The sequence below is a fragment of the Trachemys scripta genome, chromosome 7, assembly GCF_013100865.1.
Source record: "Trachemys scripta elegans isolate TJP31775 chromosome 7, CAS_Tse_1.0, whole genome shotgun sequence".
NCBI classification, from domain to species: Eukaryota; Metazoa; Chordata; order Testudines; family Emydidae; genus Trachemys; species Trachemys scripta.
The window spans coordinates 35,512,173-35,532,107 of NC_048304.1; the positions used below are offsets into that span (position 1 = coordinate 35,512,173).

Sequence of the window (19,935 nt, forward strand, 5' to 3'; positions counted from 1 at the left end):
CTGAAAGTGTTTAATTTCAATAAAGAGTATGAGGAAATTAAGCCTGGAAAGGATACTGTATGCATACCTCTCTGTTTGTGAAAACCTGCAAATTGCTTCATTGAAGCCTAAAAAACCTTGACTTTTCTTACATTACAAAAAACAGCTTCTCAGTTTTTAATTGATAAGAGTATAAGAAATGGTGATGGTAATTATTTCAGGTGCTTTTTTCTGCACTCCTTAATCAGTGACTCAGCTTTGTTTTCCAAGCTAATAATTTTTTCAGACCATTAGTCAAGGGCCTCGAGTATTTAAAAGACAGAGCTAATATAACTATATTGTGAAGGGCTGACATCTATTGTGGCCTGATACCTGATTTAGACACTTACATAGTTTACTGGAGTCAGACTATGACGGTGAATTGTTGGTTTTTTAAATCATTTACAATCACATCTGCCTGCAAATATTTCTATAATCCACCATTATCAGCGTAACCATGCAATACTAATCCCTGTAATCAGAGCCTATTGGCCCAGTAGGTTGCGTTTAAAATGCAACCTCTACCTTTGCACATGCTTATTTTGTGCATACCCTTTGCCCATACAAACAACATTTGCGTGAGCAAACAGAGCAAACTAAAATGTGCAGGTATAAAGTAATAAGCTTCCAAATTAGAGGTTTGGAGACCTTTTATTTCCCATTAGTTGTTCCCCTGTAAAGCAATAATTTCAGAAAATTTGGACATGTATATTTTCTATTTGAATATCCAGTAAAACCTTTTAATGAAAAACCTGAGCAGGTCACTTCATTTCTAAAAGCACAGTTATAACAATGTGCATGTGCAAAACCTTTCCCCACAAATATTTCATAAGGATTTTTAAGACAGAGACCGATCTGTATTCCCTTTGTAACTTTTAGGTACAATGAGATTGCACCCTTTATTGAGTCTGTAAAATAGCCCCAAGAGACAAGGAACCACAACATCTCAAAATGATAATCGCAGCTCTCCTGCTGTTGCATGAGGAATTTTTCTCTGTCTACAAATCCCATGAGAAATAAATTAAATTAATAGGAAAACCCCCATATTTACTGTAAGTAATTACATAGTTGAGAAGCCAATACAAGCAAGGAGATTCATAATTAAGGCTGACACTCCAACTTTAACTACTGTATTAAAAAAGATATTACAAGCAGTCCAATATCATGCATAGTGTGACATATGCAATTCCAAGGCAGAACAGGATAAACTGAGGGCAGAAACTCAGCCTTCCTTTTGAATTAGCTTCCTTTTAGCTTCCACTGACTTTTAATAGGGCTTAGGCGCCTATATCACTTAGGTGTTTTGAAAATTTTACCCATGACTTATTACTGACTTACATTAGACACTTTTGGGAGCGAGTTAAAAGAGCACAGGCTGATCAATGGGATTATTCACGTTCCTAAAGTTAGGTACAAGCTAAATTACCTTGTTGAATTTGTGCCTAATAATTTAGATCATCTTCACTTAAGTCAATGGAGCTACATCAGTTTTGCCTTGGAAAGCTATAATAAAAGGCATCTTTCATAACACTAATTCAGTTACTATGAACTTCTGACAAACAGCAAATCTCTGCATGTATATGTACTTATTCCCAACACTTGCAAACCAAAGTACATATGTCAGAACACCATCAAATAAGATGGTATTAAATCACACTTTACTAGTTATTTCAACCTTGTCATTTAATGAATGATAAATTCAGAAAACCAGGAGACCTTTCTGTGATAACCGCTAATCTTGTTGTACTTGGCCAGTGATGGTCACACAGTTTCATTTCTTTTAAATAAATCAAGTGAGAAATGAGCAAAGCAACAAAGGAAATCTATATAGAAAACAGTTGCTTCATGGATGTATATAGAGATAAATGCAAAGCATTACACAACAGCATATAAGTCTGGTCAATTAAATGGTATTTTGTGGTCATGGTCACAGTTATGATATGGTTAATCTGAAAAAACCTAATTCCAGTATCTAGATACAAGATCATGAGTTGATAATCACAATAAGCTATGTGAAATCTTCTTGATGGACTGAGGAAACTGTATAATATCTTCTCATAATGTTGTCATTAATCAATTCCTGTTTTAATATTCTACTCCCTAAAGACTAAGTGAATATAGGCCAGAAAAAAATAAAGAAAATTCTTGTCTTTTATCATATCCGTTGCACATTTTAGTATATTCTTTTTTATCATAGGGTTTGTTACTAAGTACTATTAATACCTGCTCTGGCTGTTAATTAAGATTGGTTTGAGTAGATTATATATCAGTTCTACAGACAAATAAACTAGACTAAGTTAATTTCTGCTTAGAGTTGCCAGCCCTCCAGGATTGTCCTGGAGTCTCCAGGAATTAAAGATTAATTTTTAATTAAAGATATGTCATGTGATGAAAACTCCAGGAATATGTCCAACCAAAATTGGCAATCCTACTTCTGCTGTTTTCCAATTTGTCAATAAAGTGTCCTTAAAAAGCAAGTTTTAATATTAAGAACTCTTATAATTCTTGCAGCATCAGTAACTTTCTAAGAATTAAACAATATATCAATAGCAAGGAAATTTAAATTACTCATAATAAAAGTGCAGTGGAAGAAATGCATTGCTTTATTTATCTTTTGTGCATCTATCACCTTTGCAACACATAGGGAGAAATGTTTTTATTAGCTAATAATCTACTTGATGCACATATACAGCAATAAATAAGTAGTTTTATGCAAAGGTTGTGTGGTAAGGAATCAATCATGAACCAAATCTGTGGGATGTATAGCTACCTCTCCAGTAATAATAATGTGTTCTCCCTATGGCGTCATAACTTGAAAACGATAAGCCTCCAATTTAATGTTTAAATCTAGAAAAAAATAAAAAATAAGGGACATAAGATTATTGTAATCCAATATATGTATTTACAAGGTACAGAGACTATGCATGGGATGGGGTAAAGGAAGTAGAATGAATGCCAAAAATTTGACTTTTCTCTTTTTAATACAAGAACGGTTAAAACTTGTTGCTTCATTTACTTTTCTACCATTTTAAAATATTCCTTTGACTTTCAGTATTTATAGCTGTCAACGCCATTCAATAGATTCATATTTGCAGATTCTAAGGTCAGAAGGGACCACTGGATCATCTAGGCTGACCTTCAGTATAGCACATACCACTCCCCAAAATAATTCCTAGAGCAGATCTTTTAGAAAAACATCCAGTCTTAATTTAAAAATAATTGGACATGAATTTTGTTTCTGGTTTTATGTACCTCAACATGAATCTTCACGGCACTGATATAATTCTGGCAGCTGAGAGTACCATCATGCACATTTGTTTGTGGGACTTCATCCTCTGCTCCCACCAGGTTATCTACAGTTTAAATTCTCTTTCCTTTCTCAAAGCATTTCTCCATAATCTCTAAATTATATTTAATATTGCTAAAGCAAACAATCAACAGTTTAACACAACAAATCTATCTGATGAAAGAGGGACTCAGGAAATGATGGGCCAAAATTAAGAAAATAAACCTCAGAGTGAATTTCAGAGATGGTGTTCCCTGAAGCTAACATAATTTGTCCAAAAGAGGCTCAATTTCACCCACATTTCATTTAGCAACTTCCAATACCACCTCCCACAAATATGACATTAGGAACTTGTTACAGATAACATTTAAAGATAGGGATGATGACAGTTGATGTACACAGATTAAAATCAGGCTCCTGACGTCTTTTTCACACCAGTTTTTCACCACAATAACTTCAATGACTTTATCATTGTTAACTCCTGATTTATACTGATTGGGTGACCAGACAGCAAGTGTGAAAAATCTGGATGGGAGCAGGGGGTAATAGGAACCTATACAAAAAAAAGACCCAAAAATCGGGACTGTCCCTATAAAATTGGGACATCTGGTCACCCTATATACTGATGAGATCAGAATATCAGCGGCCCGAATCTCAGAGGAGCTGGTCACCTGTGTTTCCTATTGACTTCACTTGGAATTGTGGGTTCACAGCTCCTCTAAAGTCAGGACACATTCAATAGGACTACTCCCATGCTTCAACTTAAGCTTATGCTTAAGTGTTTTGCTGCTCTGGGGCCTGAGTTAAGACTGCACTATCTTGTAAACTTTATTCTAGAAATCGTTGAAATCAGCAACTAATATTTGAAATAAATTATTGCTCAAATTTCATGATGTTCAAATAATTAACTAACTATGGCTGCTTTGAAAAAAGCAAACAATTCTAACTGATACTATCCAGTGTTTCAGAACCTATTATAGTCTTTGCTTCTGAACCTTTCTCTTTCACTTATGTCCTGCATCTTTTTACACCATAAGAACTATGGTAGTCACGTCACCTGTAGTAACACTTCTTCAAACCTGTTTTTAATTGGTCTGCACTTCCAGGTTTACCACAGGATATGGTCTCGGCAAAGAGAGTTGTAAAGTGACTCTGGCATAATTTATGGTAACAGTCTGAGACAAGTATAACGTTTTCAAGCCAAGAACTGTCAAATACACTACTTTCCAAACCACCCACAAAAATAGCTCTGTCTGCTTCAGATAATTTGTTGGAGTTGATTTTTATTTGAAAGGAACACCAACTTAAAATCTAAGCAGTTTAAAAGCACAGTTATTATTGCTAAACATTGTATTAAGGCAGAGCCCAGAGATCCCATCCGGATTGGGAACCCATGGTGCTGGGCCTTGTACAAACACAAGGAAGAGCCAACAGGAGCTGCTGGATGCTCTCGGGTAAAACCAGGCCAGTTTTTTTAAGCACCTAAGTATGGAGAGAAGATCCTGGCTTTAAGGCCCCATTCTTAAAAACCTTACCCATTAGCTGTATGCAGAAGGAGACAGGAAGTTAGAGAAGGGAAGAAGTCAAGGTCACAAGCACAGAAAAGGAAAATTATTATGGTGGCAATATCCTCTGATGGATTGTGGTGGTGAAAAGTGGGAAAGAGGGAGGCCAGGGAAGAATAGTCATCACATGAAATAACTAGGCTGTGGACTAATGTCTTGGCAGCTGGGGGAGTGAGCATAGTGTGAATGCTATGGAGAGATCCTGCCTTATTCCTTGCACGGGGGCAAAGAAAGGCTTCCCGCACCATCTGCATTCATCCCTGTGCATTACGGCAGTAGAGGGCAAGCCGCAGCCTTTTATTTGTAATGAGCTTTTCATCGCCCTCCATTTTGATGACTCATCAATTACTTTTTCTTCAATTCAAATTGCTCTCTCTCCTCTGCCTGCGATGCAAATCAGGGCAAAGTCATGGAACAACTGAGACATTTTTATCACTGCAGGTTTCACCTTTTGGTTATAGGTTTTGTTGCAAACTTCTTTAGACCTCAAAACTGAAAGAAAATGGACAGATTCCTCAGCACTTACAATGTACTGCATCTACTCATGATTTGATATATTTAAGGCTTAATTATAAGACATTAAAAAGAAGGCAGAAATTTCCACCATATGTTTTAAAAATGCAGTATTCAGTTTATGTCACAGAAAAACTTGTAAACTTGAAAAAATGACTGTATATTCATTACCCGCCTAAAATAGTCAATTCTCTTGAGGTTTCCATAAAAAGAATTATATCACAATTGGAAAGATATACAGAATTGTTCCAAAGATTGGCTTTTATTGGTGGAAAAAATTAACTACCTTTATATCTGAGAATATGCAATTTAACAAATTATCTGTAACACCAAGATTCAGTATGGAAGGAAAAATTAACAAATGAAGACTGTTGTGGTTCTACATGCCATTGAGTTGGCAAAACGTAAGTGTTGTATTTGTAACGTGTTCAATATCTCCTACAACTGGCTGTCTTTCCACGACTGCTGTACTTAATTCAACTCCAGGCAAAATGTTAGTCTCGGGTAAAACCAATGTAATGAGAATCAGAATTGGGACCCGTCATACCCATTCAGAACTACAGCCCCACCACATTTATTTCCTATGCCTATTCAATTTTTCCCATGAAAGCAGCTTTGCCTTTTCCCACAATATTTTGAATTTGGTTTCAGAAAATAATTACAGTATTATACTCAGCACACTAAGATTGTATATGTTCAAAGTGCTGTATTAAAATAAGGGCTACATTGTGGCTTCGCTACAAGCCCCGTGCAAAGGGCAGCAGCATTGCTGCACTGATCCGGGAGCAGGACGGAATCAGATTGTCACTTAGCCCACCACCTGATTTCCAGTTTTACCCCTTGCTCTGGTGTAAAGGGGCCTTAATGAGAACCAGGCCCAATATGCTCAGTTTCCAATAGAAACTAGTACTTCATGTAGCTCTCCAAGACCATTAGCAGGCTCTGGAGGGAGCCTCCTCCATCTCTGTGAATAGAGAGATTGGTTACACTAGTATGGTCTGAATAAAGAAAGTGGTGGGGGAGGAGGAGGGAAGTAGGGGTGTGGAAGAGGAAATCCAATAGGCCTTCAAAAAAGCAACCTTCCCCCTCAAAGCTCCACAGTACAAGCACCATGAGCTGAACTATGTCACTGGACATTCTGGAGGGTTTTAGTCTGGGATGACATAGTTTGCAAACTCTGGGCCTGATCCTGAGAGTTGCTGAGCACCTGCCACTCCCACTGAATTCAATGCAAGTTACAAGTGTTCAGCACCTCTCAGGATTAGCCCCTCTGTTACTGCTTCTGATCTGCTGGGCACTGCAGAGTCATCTAGAATCACAGAATATTTGGGTTGGAAGAGACCTCAGGAGGTCATCTAGTCCAACCCCCCTGCTCAAAGCAGGACCAACACCAACTAAATTACCCCGGCCAAGGCTTTGTCAAGCTGGGCCTTAAAAACCTCTAAGGATGGAGATTCCACCACCGCCCTAGGTAACCCATTCCAGTGCTTCACCACACTCATAGTGAAATAGTGTTTCCTAATATCCAACCTAGACCTCTCCCAGTGCAACTTGAGACCACTGCTTCTTGTTTGGTCATCTGCCATCACTGAGAACAGCCTAGCTCCATCCTCTTTGGAACCCCCCTTCAGGTAGTTGAAGGCTGACATCAAATCCCCCCTCACTCTTCTCTTCTGTAGACTAAATAAGCCCAGTTCCCTCAGCCTCTCCTCGTAAGTCATGTGCCCCAGCCCCCTAATCATTATTGTTGTCCTCCGCTGGACTCTCTCCAATTTGTCATCCCTTCTGTAGTGGGGGGACCAAAACTGGATGCAATACTCCAGATGGGGCCTCACCAGTGCAAATAGAGGGGAATAATCACTTCCCTCAATCTGCTGGCAAAGCTCCTACTAATGCAGCCCAATATGCTGTTGGCCTTCTTGGCAATGAAGGCACACTCTAATCCCCTAGTCCTTTTCTGCAGAACTGCTGCTTAGCCAGTTGGTCCCCAGCCTGTAGTGGTGCATGGGATTCTTCCTTCCTAAGTGCAGGACTCTGCACTTGTCCCTGTTGAATCTCATCAGATTTCTTTTGGCCCAATCCTCCAATTTGTCTAGGTCACTCTGGACCCCATCCCTACCCTCCAGCATATCTACCTCTCCCCCAGCTTAGTGTCATCTGCGAACTTGCTGAGGGTGCATATATCTAGTTGATATTAAAGAAAATTATTGTACTTAGGAAAAAATAACAAGGGAAGAAAGAATATGTTTGCAATTATACAACAATAATTGGCATAGCACATCAGCAGCAAGCTCCTAAATCTTAGATCTATCTGAACTCAGCAAATGCCGTCAGTTCCTGGCAGCAGTACCAGACTGGTCAAAGATTGAATCCAGAATTATCATTTTATTAGTTTCTGGATCACAGCAAGAAGAGGAAAGCTCTCCCCAAAGTAGCTGCTTCAAGAGAGGGCAACTGGAGTACATTTCTCTCACTTGGCACTTTGTACTGGGGTCATTTCACTGACTAGGAGAAGATGGCTGAAGCTACAATGTGTGGGGCTAGTGATTAAGACAAGATAGAGTTGTGTGTGAGTGTGTGTGTGTGTGTGTGTGTGTGTGTGTGTGTGAGAGAGAGAGAATAAATAGCTGGCTGGCTGTGTGTGTGTGTGTGTGTGTGTGTGTGAGAGTGAGAGAGAGAGAGAGAGAGAGAGAATAAATAGCTGGCCATGGCAACAAGATTCAAAAGTGACTTCAGAACTCCCAGACCAATGAATCTGTGGGGGGAGTAGTAAAAAGAAGAGTCTGAAAATGAAGTACAACTTACAGGCTTCAGTCTGGATTCCATCTCCCAAAGGAAAGAAGAAGACATGGCTAACACTACTACAACAAAAGGGAAAAGGAGGCTGGGGAAAAGAGGCGGAGATAGAAGAGATAACTGGAATATGCTGGTATGCCCCCTCCTGCACTGTCAGCAAACTAAAAAATGGGGGGGTGGGGGCGGATGGGGGAGCAGGAAGGGAACCTATAATATTGTGAAAGCAGCAATGGAACAAAACTAAGTCTGACAAAGAGCTCCTCAAAAAGTAAAAATTTGACCTGTTTGCCACTTTCATCCTTAGTCAATACAGATGTCTAAGTCAAGACACTCATAATATGATGAGGCACTGGGCAGGCAAAGCACATTAGCTCTTTTCTAACACAAGCCATGCTTAAGTTAACATGATTTCTAAATTAAGAACAGACAGGGCCTAAGAACTAAAACATCCCCATACCCAAGTGGGAAAAAATGATGTGGGCTGATAGGTTTGGCAAATGAGGAGGAATACCAAGGCAGACAGTGGACAGTACACTTTGTTCTGCGGAATGTGCCAATTTATTAGTTAATACAATTATTTGCTTCTGTGCTAAAATAAAAGTTTGAGTAATTATGATTTTAGTAGCTTAACTAACTTAGTAACTTTACTACTAAGAAGTTTGTATTGGGGCAAGTCCCACAACTGGCATATAGCCAGCACCTTAACTTGCCAACAGTCAAATTTATTGCTGTTCCACTTTGCTAGAATTCCTTTCATTGGACTCTCTGGAACGTTAACACAACTAAAATGTCATGACAATTTGGTGAACTAATGGCACACCGGCATTATGGTGGAAGTTTACTGTGGGAAACTTCACGTTGGAAAACATTTTGGCCAAATGAATCCTTTTCTTTGCAAATATGAAGCAAAAATGTAAAATACAACAGACTTCTATGTCCTTTCGCAAACACTTTCAAAAATGTACAAGAAGGATTGTTGAACTATGTCCTGTTGTCTGTAGTAATTTGCAGTAAATCAACAATCTGCCTTACAATGTATTTTCCTATAATCCAAAGCAATAAAGCATACCAGAGATCTGTCATATTATTTCCACAATATTTCTATCTAGTATCTTTTGCTCCTTTTATCTAGTATCTTGCTTCTATCTTACATCTTTTGTATGGTGACACAAATTCTGATCGGACGTTACTCTAGCATAATTAAGATCAATATCTGGCTAATATCAGTATCTCAAGCCTCTGCACAATACTGTATCTTCATGTACGACATTTTTCCTTTCCAAAAAGATGTACATATGCTCTTCCTTGAAAGTTCCTCCTGACTATTCACTTTGTTCAGTTAACTTTCCACCTTTAACCAGACTCTCTTGCCTACAATATAAAACATAATAAAAATTACAACACAACCAAACTAATTCCTTCCCACTCTCCTGTAACTATAAAATGGGTGTCAAACATAAGCAATCCAAATCACATGAGCTTGTTGCATCTCCTGCCTTGCCACCTTCTGTCTGTACATTATCTAACTTAGCACCTAACCACACATCCTTTACTCATTAAACTAGCTCCAGTGAAGACAATAAAGAGTCCCTAGAACCTGAGCCTGCAATCATTACCAGATATAGTGCTATGCGGGGTAGTAAGCATTATGTCCATTAGTATTTCCACAATCAGGTCTCTGTATCATAAGTTCTTCAGAGGAGGGCTTTTGGGTCAGTCTGCTCTCATTTATGTCAGTGTGAATGCAATTCCACTGACTTCAAGGATGTTGCTTTAATCAGATTTATAATAGTGTAACAGATCAAAAATTGGTTCTTTGTTTTGCATGTGTCTGTAAAGGTCCATACCCACCAATGATGCTATAAAATAGTTTCCAGAGCTGTGTTTGGATGGATCTTGCAATCAGCTGCCATTCTCATATGAGACCGTTTGGACACTGACTATACAGTCATATTCATGGCCTGTCTTCCCCATGCATATTCATCTTGCTATCAATTCCTTTGCTTAAGCTCCAGATTTTAATCAATTTTCAAATGGCAAAAATCCAGCTATAGCAATTTTCAAATTCCTTTGTGGGGTGTTTCTTATAATCAGTTCTGCTACAAACCTGGGACTCTGCTTTGTGGATATCTTTTACGAGTTAAACTCTGAAGTTCAAAACCAGATTGTGTAAGAACTTGAAACCAGTGAAATTTGGCCAGTATGAGGCTATTTTCATGAACCACAGGCTTTAGATAATTCTTCGCTGAATGCATTACCAGCTGTAGACTAGAAATGGAACAAACCTAATGGGTTACAACTGTTATACAATCCATAACATATCAAAATATGAAATCTCCTATAGATATATAATTTGAAACATTCTGTGTGTAGATTGCTAGCAACAAACTAATGTTTGTGTTGTAGCTAAAAAAGCCACTGAAGTATCCACATTCTTATACCCTATGAAAAAATATGTTTTCAATAGAATACGCTCTGCCTCCAAAACAAACATCCTTTATTCTAAAATAAAAGTTCTATTAAATATTTTGTATTGATCTTCTCTTCTGTTATACCTTATGGGCCCAATCCTACAATGATATGCATAATGAGAGAAGGAACTTCTGTTACTAGTGCAATGCAAGCCTTTCACAACAAAATCTGTAACCAGGTAGCATCCTGCTAGCTCTGTCTTCTAACATGGACCGGAATTCAGACTTACGTAGCTCTTTATGGGTATGTCTAAACTGCAGTGTAAAATTGCACTAACCCAGGCTTTGTGCCTAGGGTCCCCCGGGGGGGTGCAGGTTCTGAGCCTGAGTCAAGCTGGGACCCAGGGTTCAAGCCTGTTGCTTTGCAGTGTAGACGCAGCCCCACTGAACTTGTGATTTGGGAGTCCACCAAAAGTATCCCACAATCCTCTGGGCCGACTTTCTTTGTCCTCTGGGCAGTCAAGTTTGGTGGACAGTCAAATTTTCCCACACTACACCACAAACAAAGGGCTACAGTGGCCACATTTTGGGAGGGTGCTAGGAAGTCTGGGATATGGGTGGTTGGACTCTGGCCTGCATAATGCTGCATAGATACTGGAGCCTCAGGGTTCAACAATTCCTAACCTGGGGTTACAAGTGAGTGTAGATGCTCAAGCCCTAGGTTAACAAACCCAGGGACTGGTAATTCGAGTTCTACTAACCTAGGCTTACATTGCAGTGAAGACATACCCTATGAGTCCCACAAACCTTTTGTCAAAGCAAATCTTTTTAATGCTTCTAGCTAGGTACAAGTTTTTTTGAGACGCAGTTTTGTGGCTTGGAAATTAAACTTCTAACCCTTGATCACGGAGCTGGGCCTTTTGGATCAGTGAAACTTTACAAATTATGAGCCCTAGAATGCCGAGAGTTTAAACTCAATTTATCAGTTATGTTTTGAATTTCACCTTTGCCATTCAAATGAGCCAAAACCAAAGCTAAACTCAAGGGGTGCAAGACAGTTCAAAAATAAAGTAACAAAAAAAGTTCAGTGCTAATTTAAACCAGCAAGTTTAGCAGCGGTTTAATTAATACTTATCAGCAATAACAGAGAACAAACCATCAACATACATGTCTCTTACTGAAATTAGATGATCACATGAAACTATCAGAGATACTTGGCCTGATAGGTCAAAGGATTTCTTTGCCTGTGAAGGATGCTGAAAATCAGCAGAAGTTTAGGAAAACTTTAGGTAGCCACCATTTTGATAAAGGTGGTTAGGGCTTTATTTGGGGAGGGAGGGAGCAGGAGGTGTTGTTTTTAAATAAGACTGGCTCAAATATTAATTTAGATTAAAAATTCTGAAACATTTTGAGCAGGCATCATTGTTTTCTACAGGCTTGTCTATTTGTAGAGTTATTCCCAAATAGTTATTCCTGATTTACTTCGTGGTTGGATGCTCTTATTCCAGAATAAGAGTATCCACACATGGAGTGAATCAGGAATAGTTAATCTATTTTAAATTCACACCCTACCTTTCATGTGTAAACAAGTCCATGTTTCAACATTATGGTGAATGTTGAATGTTCAATCCAAACGGAACGTAATTACAGTGAAATAAACCCTAGGGAAATGATGGGAATTGAGGAAGGTAGGACAGGATTAATGTTTTATTGTCTTTGTTGGCACAAAAAGGAGAACTTCTAGGTAGCCCATAGGGCTGCTTCTGTAGTAAGAACAGTGAAACATCTGTCAGTCTTCAACTAATGCTCCCTGAGAATTACAGGTCGTTCAGGATTTCCAGAGGGTTGGTTTTTTCAATCAAACAGACAGAACCTTTTGGGCTCCTACATACTTGCTTTAGAGCATTCTTTTAATATTTTTATAGAGAACAAGAATATCCAGAGATAATAGTAACGATTAAGGCTTTATGTCATCATTAGAAACGCTGCAGCTGAGTTGCTGCAGTGCTTCAGTGCAGATACTACAAGGATGGGAGAGGTTCTCCAGTTGCTGTACTTAATCCACCTCCCCAAGAGGTGGCAGCTAGGTGGATGGAAGAATTCTTCCATCGACCTAGCGCTGTGGAGACTGTGGGTTAGGTCACCTTAACTACCTCGCTCAGGGGGTGTGGATTTTTCACACCTCTGCGTGACATAGCTGGGTCAATCTAACTTTAGACCTGGCCTAAAAGCCCCTGAGAATTGGGAAAAAGATGCTTTGGGATCTATGCAGCAGGTTTCCTGCTCCTTCCTCTGAAGTGCTTCGTGCTAGGGAAACAGGAATCTGGGCTAGCTGGACCATTGGTCTGATTCAGTGTGGTTGTTTCTATTACATAAATTTAACACTGATCAAAATTAGGACATCATCCAAACTGGAGGAATAGCCAACGTACAGGGGGAGAGAACTGAACTACAAAAAAATTAGAGCAGCAGGGACTGCACACGGGGGCTGGAAGTGGGAGGGAATTTGCTACGAATAAATCTGTAAATTCCACACCTTCAGGAAGAGAAAATAAACAGCACAGCTAAAACGTGGGGGATGTAAAGAAGCAACAACAATTGTCACATTAAAAAATATATATTCTTCTCGTCTTTCCTGAATACTCTTACTTTTACATGTAACCAGATACTATAATTGCCTCAGAGAGGGTATGGGAATGGGAGATGATCCCCTTGCATCTTACCTTCAATGGTTCAGAATGTAGAATTATGGGAACTACCAAGGCAAAGTTTAAAAAATAATTAGGGCCAGATAGGCAACTGATCATTGGCTGCCATCACTGGAAAAATTAGGGTGAGTACAAGAATATTGAGAAGATGTATCTACACCAAACAATATTTTTGTCCCACCACATTAGTTTCATTTCCTTGTAATACATTCTTCATTATAAAAGGTATTTTGGTTTTTTCTTTTAGTAATTACACTAGCAGCACTGGAAGGTAAGCACACATTTAAGGGAGCAGCATGAATGTACAACACAAACTGCTCCCCATACATGAGTCACTTTAGGGTACTACAGAAAGATCAATAGACCTTAATTCGTCTTTTTAAATGAAAAATTGATTTTTTCTGATAATGAACCATTTTTCTCACTTTGCGGGCGATGCCTCTGTGTGAATCACTGTTAAATTTCAAAACTTTAAACATTTTTCTTTTTAGTGAAAGAACATTGGTACTTATTGTATGGGAAGAAACCAACCAACCAACCAACAAAAAATGGACAGAAATGGCAATATTAATTGCTCCAGTTTGACTTTTTGGGACCAACCTCAAATCTAAATTTGTCCCCGAGTGCTTAGACAGATACATGCTGTTGCATAAAAAAGCCCTTTCACACAGCATGAGGTACTTCAGAGGAAAGCTGCCTTTATGACTGCACACTGTTATTCTACACTAGGGAAGTTTTCTACATACTTCCTGCCACTGCTATCATCAGTTAAGCTTGAACTGGTGCAGCATGTAATGAAACTTACAAAGTTCAACACAGAATGCAAAATTGACATCTACATACCAAACAGCAGCTTCCAGCTGCACAGCAGACACAAAAGACTAGCTAGTTTCATAGGAATGGATAAGAGAACAGGTCCTATATATTCTATATACATTAACTGTTCTTGACATGGACACTTTTTGGGTCTGAAAGGTTATTGTATTATGTCCTCATATGAATGCTAATCAATAATTTTGGGCAACTGATACACACTTTAATACACCAAGAAGAATCTTAGTCCTGGTCGCAGACTACAGTTATTGGGTAGCCTGAAATATTGGGGAAAAAAATAATTTCAGGTCTACCCAAAGCAACTTTTTATTGTGATTTTTCAGAACTGCCAGATGAACCAAAAAGTCAGTTATTTGCACAGTTCTACAATTATGGTGGTGGTTTTGTGTGATGTGGAAGCTCTCTTAGGAGCTGACCTCAGACCTAGTCATTTCACACAGGCTAAACAGCCATTAAATGTTTCTTCCAGTTACTAACAAGGGCCTGATCCTGTAAGCACTCAGATTTGGGACATGGCGCATGGAATTATTGCAGAATTGGGCCTCCAGACTGGATCAGAATCATCCTAGAGGTGAAATATTTTTATATAACATTACCAGTCCCCCTTATAGTAATAATCTACAGATTCCTGGTGATCAATATTCTGATTTGTGGGAAACATTTTAAGTTTTTATGGTGGGGAAGTTATAATTAAATATTATAAAGTTACAGCCAAAATTAAGTAGACTAATATTTGACTAATAAATTTCAGAGAATCACTGGAAGTTTTACAAGAAGGTAGCCCAGTAACTCATCTCCTAAAGACAATAGTGGTACAACCTACAGGGAATATGAGTTGTAAAACACTAAGAACTGAATTTTAAGTACTGAAACAAGTAGGGAGGACATTCAGGGGTGTGGAGTTGTTCATATAAAGTTAATGTTACAATTAATAAAGAAGACATAAAAATGAAGACATTACTAACTAATCTAGACTGGCACCAGAAAATCTGAATGAACTGGTGAATTTTCTATAAAAACTAAACTGGGAAAACCAAAGTTAATAAAATGTGTAGAAAACTGTAAATAATGAAACTGAAAATAATTAAGAGGAAATACGTTATGACAGAGTGCTTAAAGGGGCAACTTGCCGGGGTGATATATGTGCTCATATAAATTCTACAAGACAGATAGTCTTGGGAACATTTGGAGAATCATTTTGGCAAGTGTTTAGTTATCAGTTTAGAAGGATAATTCTAACAGAAAAGCTTAATGAAGGTCTCTGTACTTGAATAAAACATTGGTTTGCAATTAAATACCTATACTGCTATCACAGTTTAATACAGGAGTTATGGTATGAGCTAAGAATATAATTTAGAAATTAGAAGAAAATTATGATCTCCATAAGATACAGACTTAAGCAGGATTTGGAGATGAGAATGTGGTTTATAATGCTAAAAGGTTTGTTCCCTAATGTTTTAAACTAATATTTCCAGTAATGTTGGGCCAAATTTATACAGATAATCAAGTTTCTTTATATTTGCAAAGTATGATAATGAGAAAACCCAGGTTGCAAACTTACTTTAAGAGGCTGAGGTGATACATCAATTAATTTGAACTTGCAACAGAGGTCCAGTTAATAAATTTTAAATGGTTTAAAGGTTAAATTACTAATTATATTTTAATATAATTAATCACAGGATTTCATTTCATAAAAATCTTTCTAAAACACACCAGTGACTAGGTAATCCAGGAGGCTACTGTCCTGCTGAATGTATTCTTTTGGCAATGATTACATGAACCAGTCAGCTCATCTTTTACACCCAATTTATTTTATAAGTAATCTGTATTATCTGGAAATTGCTGCAATAACAATACATGCAGCTGAGAATTCAAGAGTTATAATTTAATTTCAGAATTCATCTGCTTCTGTAAGGTTAATAATCTTAATCTAAGATTAGTTAACTTCTTCAGTGCCTTCCAGGAGGGAATCTCCAAGTGTTTTATGTATGTTTATAGTCCGGATCGCCACCTCCTGTAGTAAAACCCACAGGGAGGGAATCTTCATGATAACCCGCTTGTGGAGTTTTTTTCCCTATTATTCCACTGGGAGAGGCATGGTGGGGGGCAGGGCAGGGGTTCCCCTGATCCCCATGGTGTATGTTGCACGACCCATCACAAACCCGGCAGATCCCCCAAAAGCCAGCACCAACTTTACTGAGCCTCTGTATCTCTGCAATGGCTCTGCCCCCAGAGACCCACCCTTCTGGTCCCTGATAGTATGATGACTCTGTTGGAGCTGCAGAACCAGACTCCCCCAGGATGCGATAGACCCCTGGGGGAAGGGGCACACCAGAAAGGATAACAGAAGCTTGGGCTGTATCAGCTTTAATGACTCAACTCCAAAGTACCAAATAGAGCAATAGTTGTGTGACACTCCTCCAACTTGCCCCATTTTCGCCCACTCCTACTGTGTGGCTGTTGGACCCATGGAGCTAACTTCAGTTCCCCTGGTTGGCACAAGCTGAGGGAGACCCATGCATGGAGTGCTTCCTTCCAGCACAGATATAGAAAAGTTATGAGCCAGTTCTTTTATCCTCCCAACACACCTGTGATGTAAATAAAATTTCCACTTTGTGGACAGGAAAACTTAGATACATAGGCTCAGATCCTCAAAGATATAGGCTCCTAACTACCACTGAAATCAATGGGAGTTATGTGCCTAAATACCTTTGGGCCATAACAATTAAGTGACTTGTTTAGGTCACACAGAAAGTCAGTGGTAGACTCTGCCCCAGAATCAACTAAATTTCATCCTGTGGCTTAGCCACAAGACCATTTAACATAATTTTCTTCCACATTAATGAAAAAATGCCTTTAAATCTTGACATCTCTCACAGCAGTTCGGTGGTTCTATCAAATACATTCCATTAGGGGTTTTCTAAGATATGAGAGAGAAAACATACTGCTTCCATTTTTGAAAGCTAGTAGTAAAAATGCCAAAATGCCAATGAGTGTTTGCTGTGGGCTAACTATGGGACCAATCCTGCAAACACTTGGGCACAGTATTATGGGATGTGTCATCCATGTAAAGTTAAGCACATGCGTTAGTGTTTGCAGGATCAGGTATATGATTCTCAGACTAGACTACTCTATTTCAGAAGTCAATATTTATGCATTTGAGAACATTACTCTTGTTAGTAGTTCCACTATGGTCAAAGGGACTGCTTATGGAGAAAAAGTTATTTGTGTGCTGTTTACATGAAAGGTAAGTACCCAAAGATTTGGATAGATCAAGAGTGTGCTACATGTCTAAGATCTAAGTGATTTAGGTACACTGAATGGGACTACATCATTATGGGTATGGCTTCCCTGCAGGCTCACCCTTTCCTCTTTTGAAAATCTCACCCTAAGCTATTTCCTTTTGATTTTTAAAGCGTGGTGATGAAATTAACTTCCAAACTTCCTTAAGGCTGATACTGAGTTTATTTTGCTGAGATTTCCGTTATATACTAAATGTGAAAAGGGGAAGGGAAAAGAAAGAAGAGTACAGGAGGAAAAGTCAGTCAACATTATTCAACATCATTTTAATTTCCACCAAGAGAGTAATATAAATATATTAAACACAAACAGAACACGTTTTGAAAAGACCATATGGCACTATTACAGAGGTTTAGCTTGATACAAATGTAATCTGTAATTTTATAAAAATTATAAGAAAGTATAGGAACATTTTTAAGTAATACATCAGTAAAAATAAATCTCAACATTTTAATAGTACTTTGAATATTCTTACAGTAAGAATTTTAAAAGTGCTTTTTAATAACATTGTTGTAACTCAACGTTAGTGCAGTGTGCTAAATAGATTTTAAAGCAAATATTTATAGCGAGTTGTACAATTTTCTATAACTAGCAGACTCAAGAGTCTGAGAACTAGTGTTAACTGAGGTAAGTATTTCAATTACAACTAAACATTACTTAAGTACTTTACATGCTGATTCTATCACTAAGAGAAAAAAGTTGACATCCTTCATGTGAAGACAGAAACTCTACTCATGTCATGAAACCAGCACTATATAAGTGAACATTTAGAAGGCAAAGAAAAATGGCTTCTCCAAAATATTTATACTACTTAGAAAACTATGATCCTATGGCACAGACTGTATTTAATACAAAGATCAAATTCTTTACATTTAATAGGTGCACCCAATTCTCCACTGAATAAATTATTTTGTTGACAATTCATGGCATTCCAAGAAAGCCCAATTTCAAGATTTTGTAGTTAATATATCTCAGTAATAAAGTAAGCCTTATTTAGATATTTCACAGTATATTTACCTCTGAATTAGTATGTGATTTTGTTTACTATCAGTGACAGTATCTTACTGCTATGTCTACTGCCAAATCTTTGAGCAAGTGAAAAGTGCAAGACTAATAGAACAAAAACCCACTGCCTACTATTACACTATCCAATAATAATGGTAAGAGGGCCGCTGTACTTCTGAAAACCACGGTGTAACTCTTAGAGATGCCTCAGAGGTAACCTTTTCAAATTACATCATTTTTTAAAATTAAAGTTCTTTATTGACTGTCTGAGGATGCAAAAATGTTGACTATTCACCACTCTTTTGTTAAAGCCCTTATTTTTAAAGAGACAGGAAACAGAGTTGAAGAACCAATCCCTTGGTCCTCATTTGCATATTATAGGACGTGAACATTTCTTATTCAAATTTGTAGTTTGTTTAGAGAAGATTTTAGTCAGTATGAGAAAAGGGAGTAAAATATAAACTAATTCATTTACTTTATAAGATGGTATGGTTTAAGAAGTCAAACAATTGACCATTTTTCTCAGTATTACTCATAAGAACTTTTATACAAACATTAGCACTGAATCAATAACTAGAGATGAATTGCACAACTATCTCTCTATCCCTTCATTTTAAAAAGTAAAATATCATTCCTTTAATTCCAATAATTTGCAACATCCAGTAATGTTTAATCTATTTTCCATCTCTCTTTTTACAAATGCATTAGGAATGGTTTAATCGACATACAAATAGATATATTTTTGTTAACTACTTCCCAGTACCAAACTTAAACATGGGCTAGAAAATAATTAAAAATAATGCAAAATTATTTTTATCTTTTCTTGACAGAAAAGGCTGACAGCAGTGTCCATACTTATTGCAAAGAATGTAGCTAAACAAATTATTAATAAAAATGATCTGATAGTAATATAGATAGTAAGAGGGGAAACTCAATAGTTTATAATTAATTCAAATTATCACCCCTGATTTTCAAATGATTACTCGGTAATTTTTATATTTGGATAATAAATGCTTGATCACTATTGTACTGAATTCTAAATTCACTTATTTTTTTGGAAAGATTTCCAGTGCATGTAAATAACAAGGAGTCTGGTGGCACCTTAAAGACTAACAGATTTATTTGGGCATAAGCTTTCGTGAGTAAAAACCTCACTTCTTCGGATGCATCCGAAGAAGTGAGGTTTTTACTCACGAAAGCTTATGCCCAAATAAATCTGTTAGTCTTTAAGGTGCCACCAGACTCCTTGTTATTTACATGCACTGGAAATCTTTCCAAAAAAATAAGTGAATTTAGAATTCAGTACAATAGTGATCAAGCATTTATTATCCAAATATAAAAATTACCGAGTAATCATTTGAAAATCAGGGGTGATAATTTGAATTAATTATAAACTATTGAGTTTCCCCTCTTACTATCTATATTACTATCAGATCATTTTTATTAATAATTTGTTTAGCTACATTCTTTGCAATAAGTATGGACACTGCTGTCAGCCT

At 37.6% G+C, this 19,935-nt stretch overlaps 1 protein-coding gene across 1 annotated transcript in view; it reads right to left on the bottom strand.

The window, feature by feature from the left end:
• Positions 1-2,642: 2,642 nt before the first annotated feature.
• Positions 2,643-19,935, bottom strand: part of HDAC11 (histone deacetylase 11) — an 88,603-nt gene continuing 71,310 nt past the window's right edge. The window contains exon 13 of the mRNA XM_034776359.1: positions 2,643-2,865. Coding sequence (XP_034632250.1) covers positions 2,860-2,865 — 6 coding nt within the window. The 3' untranslated portion in view covers positions 2,643-2,859. The remainder of the gene's footprint in view (positions 2,866-19,935) is intronic.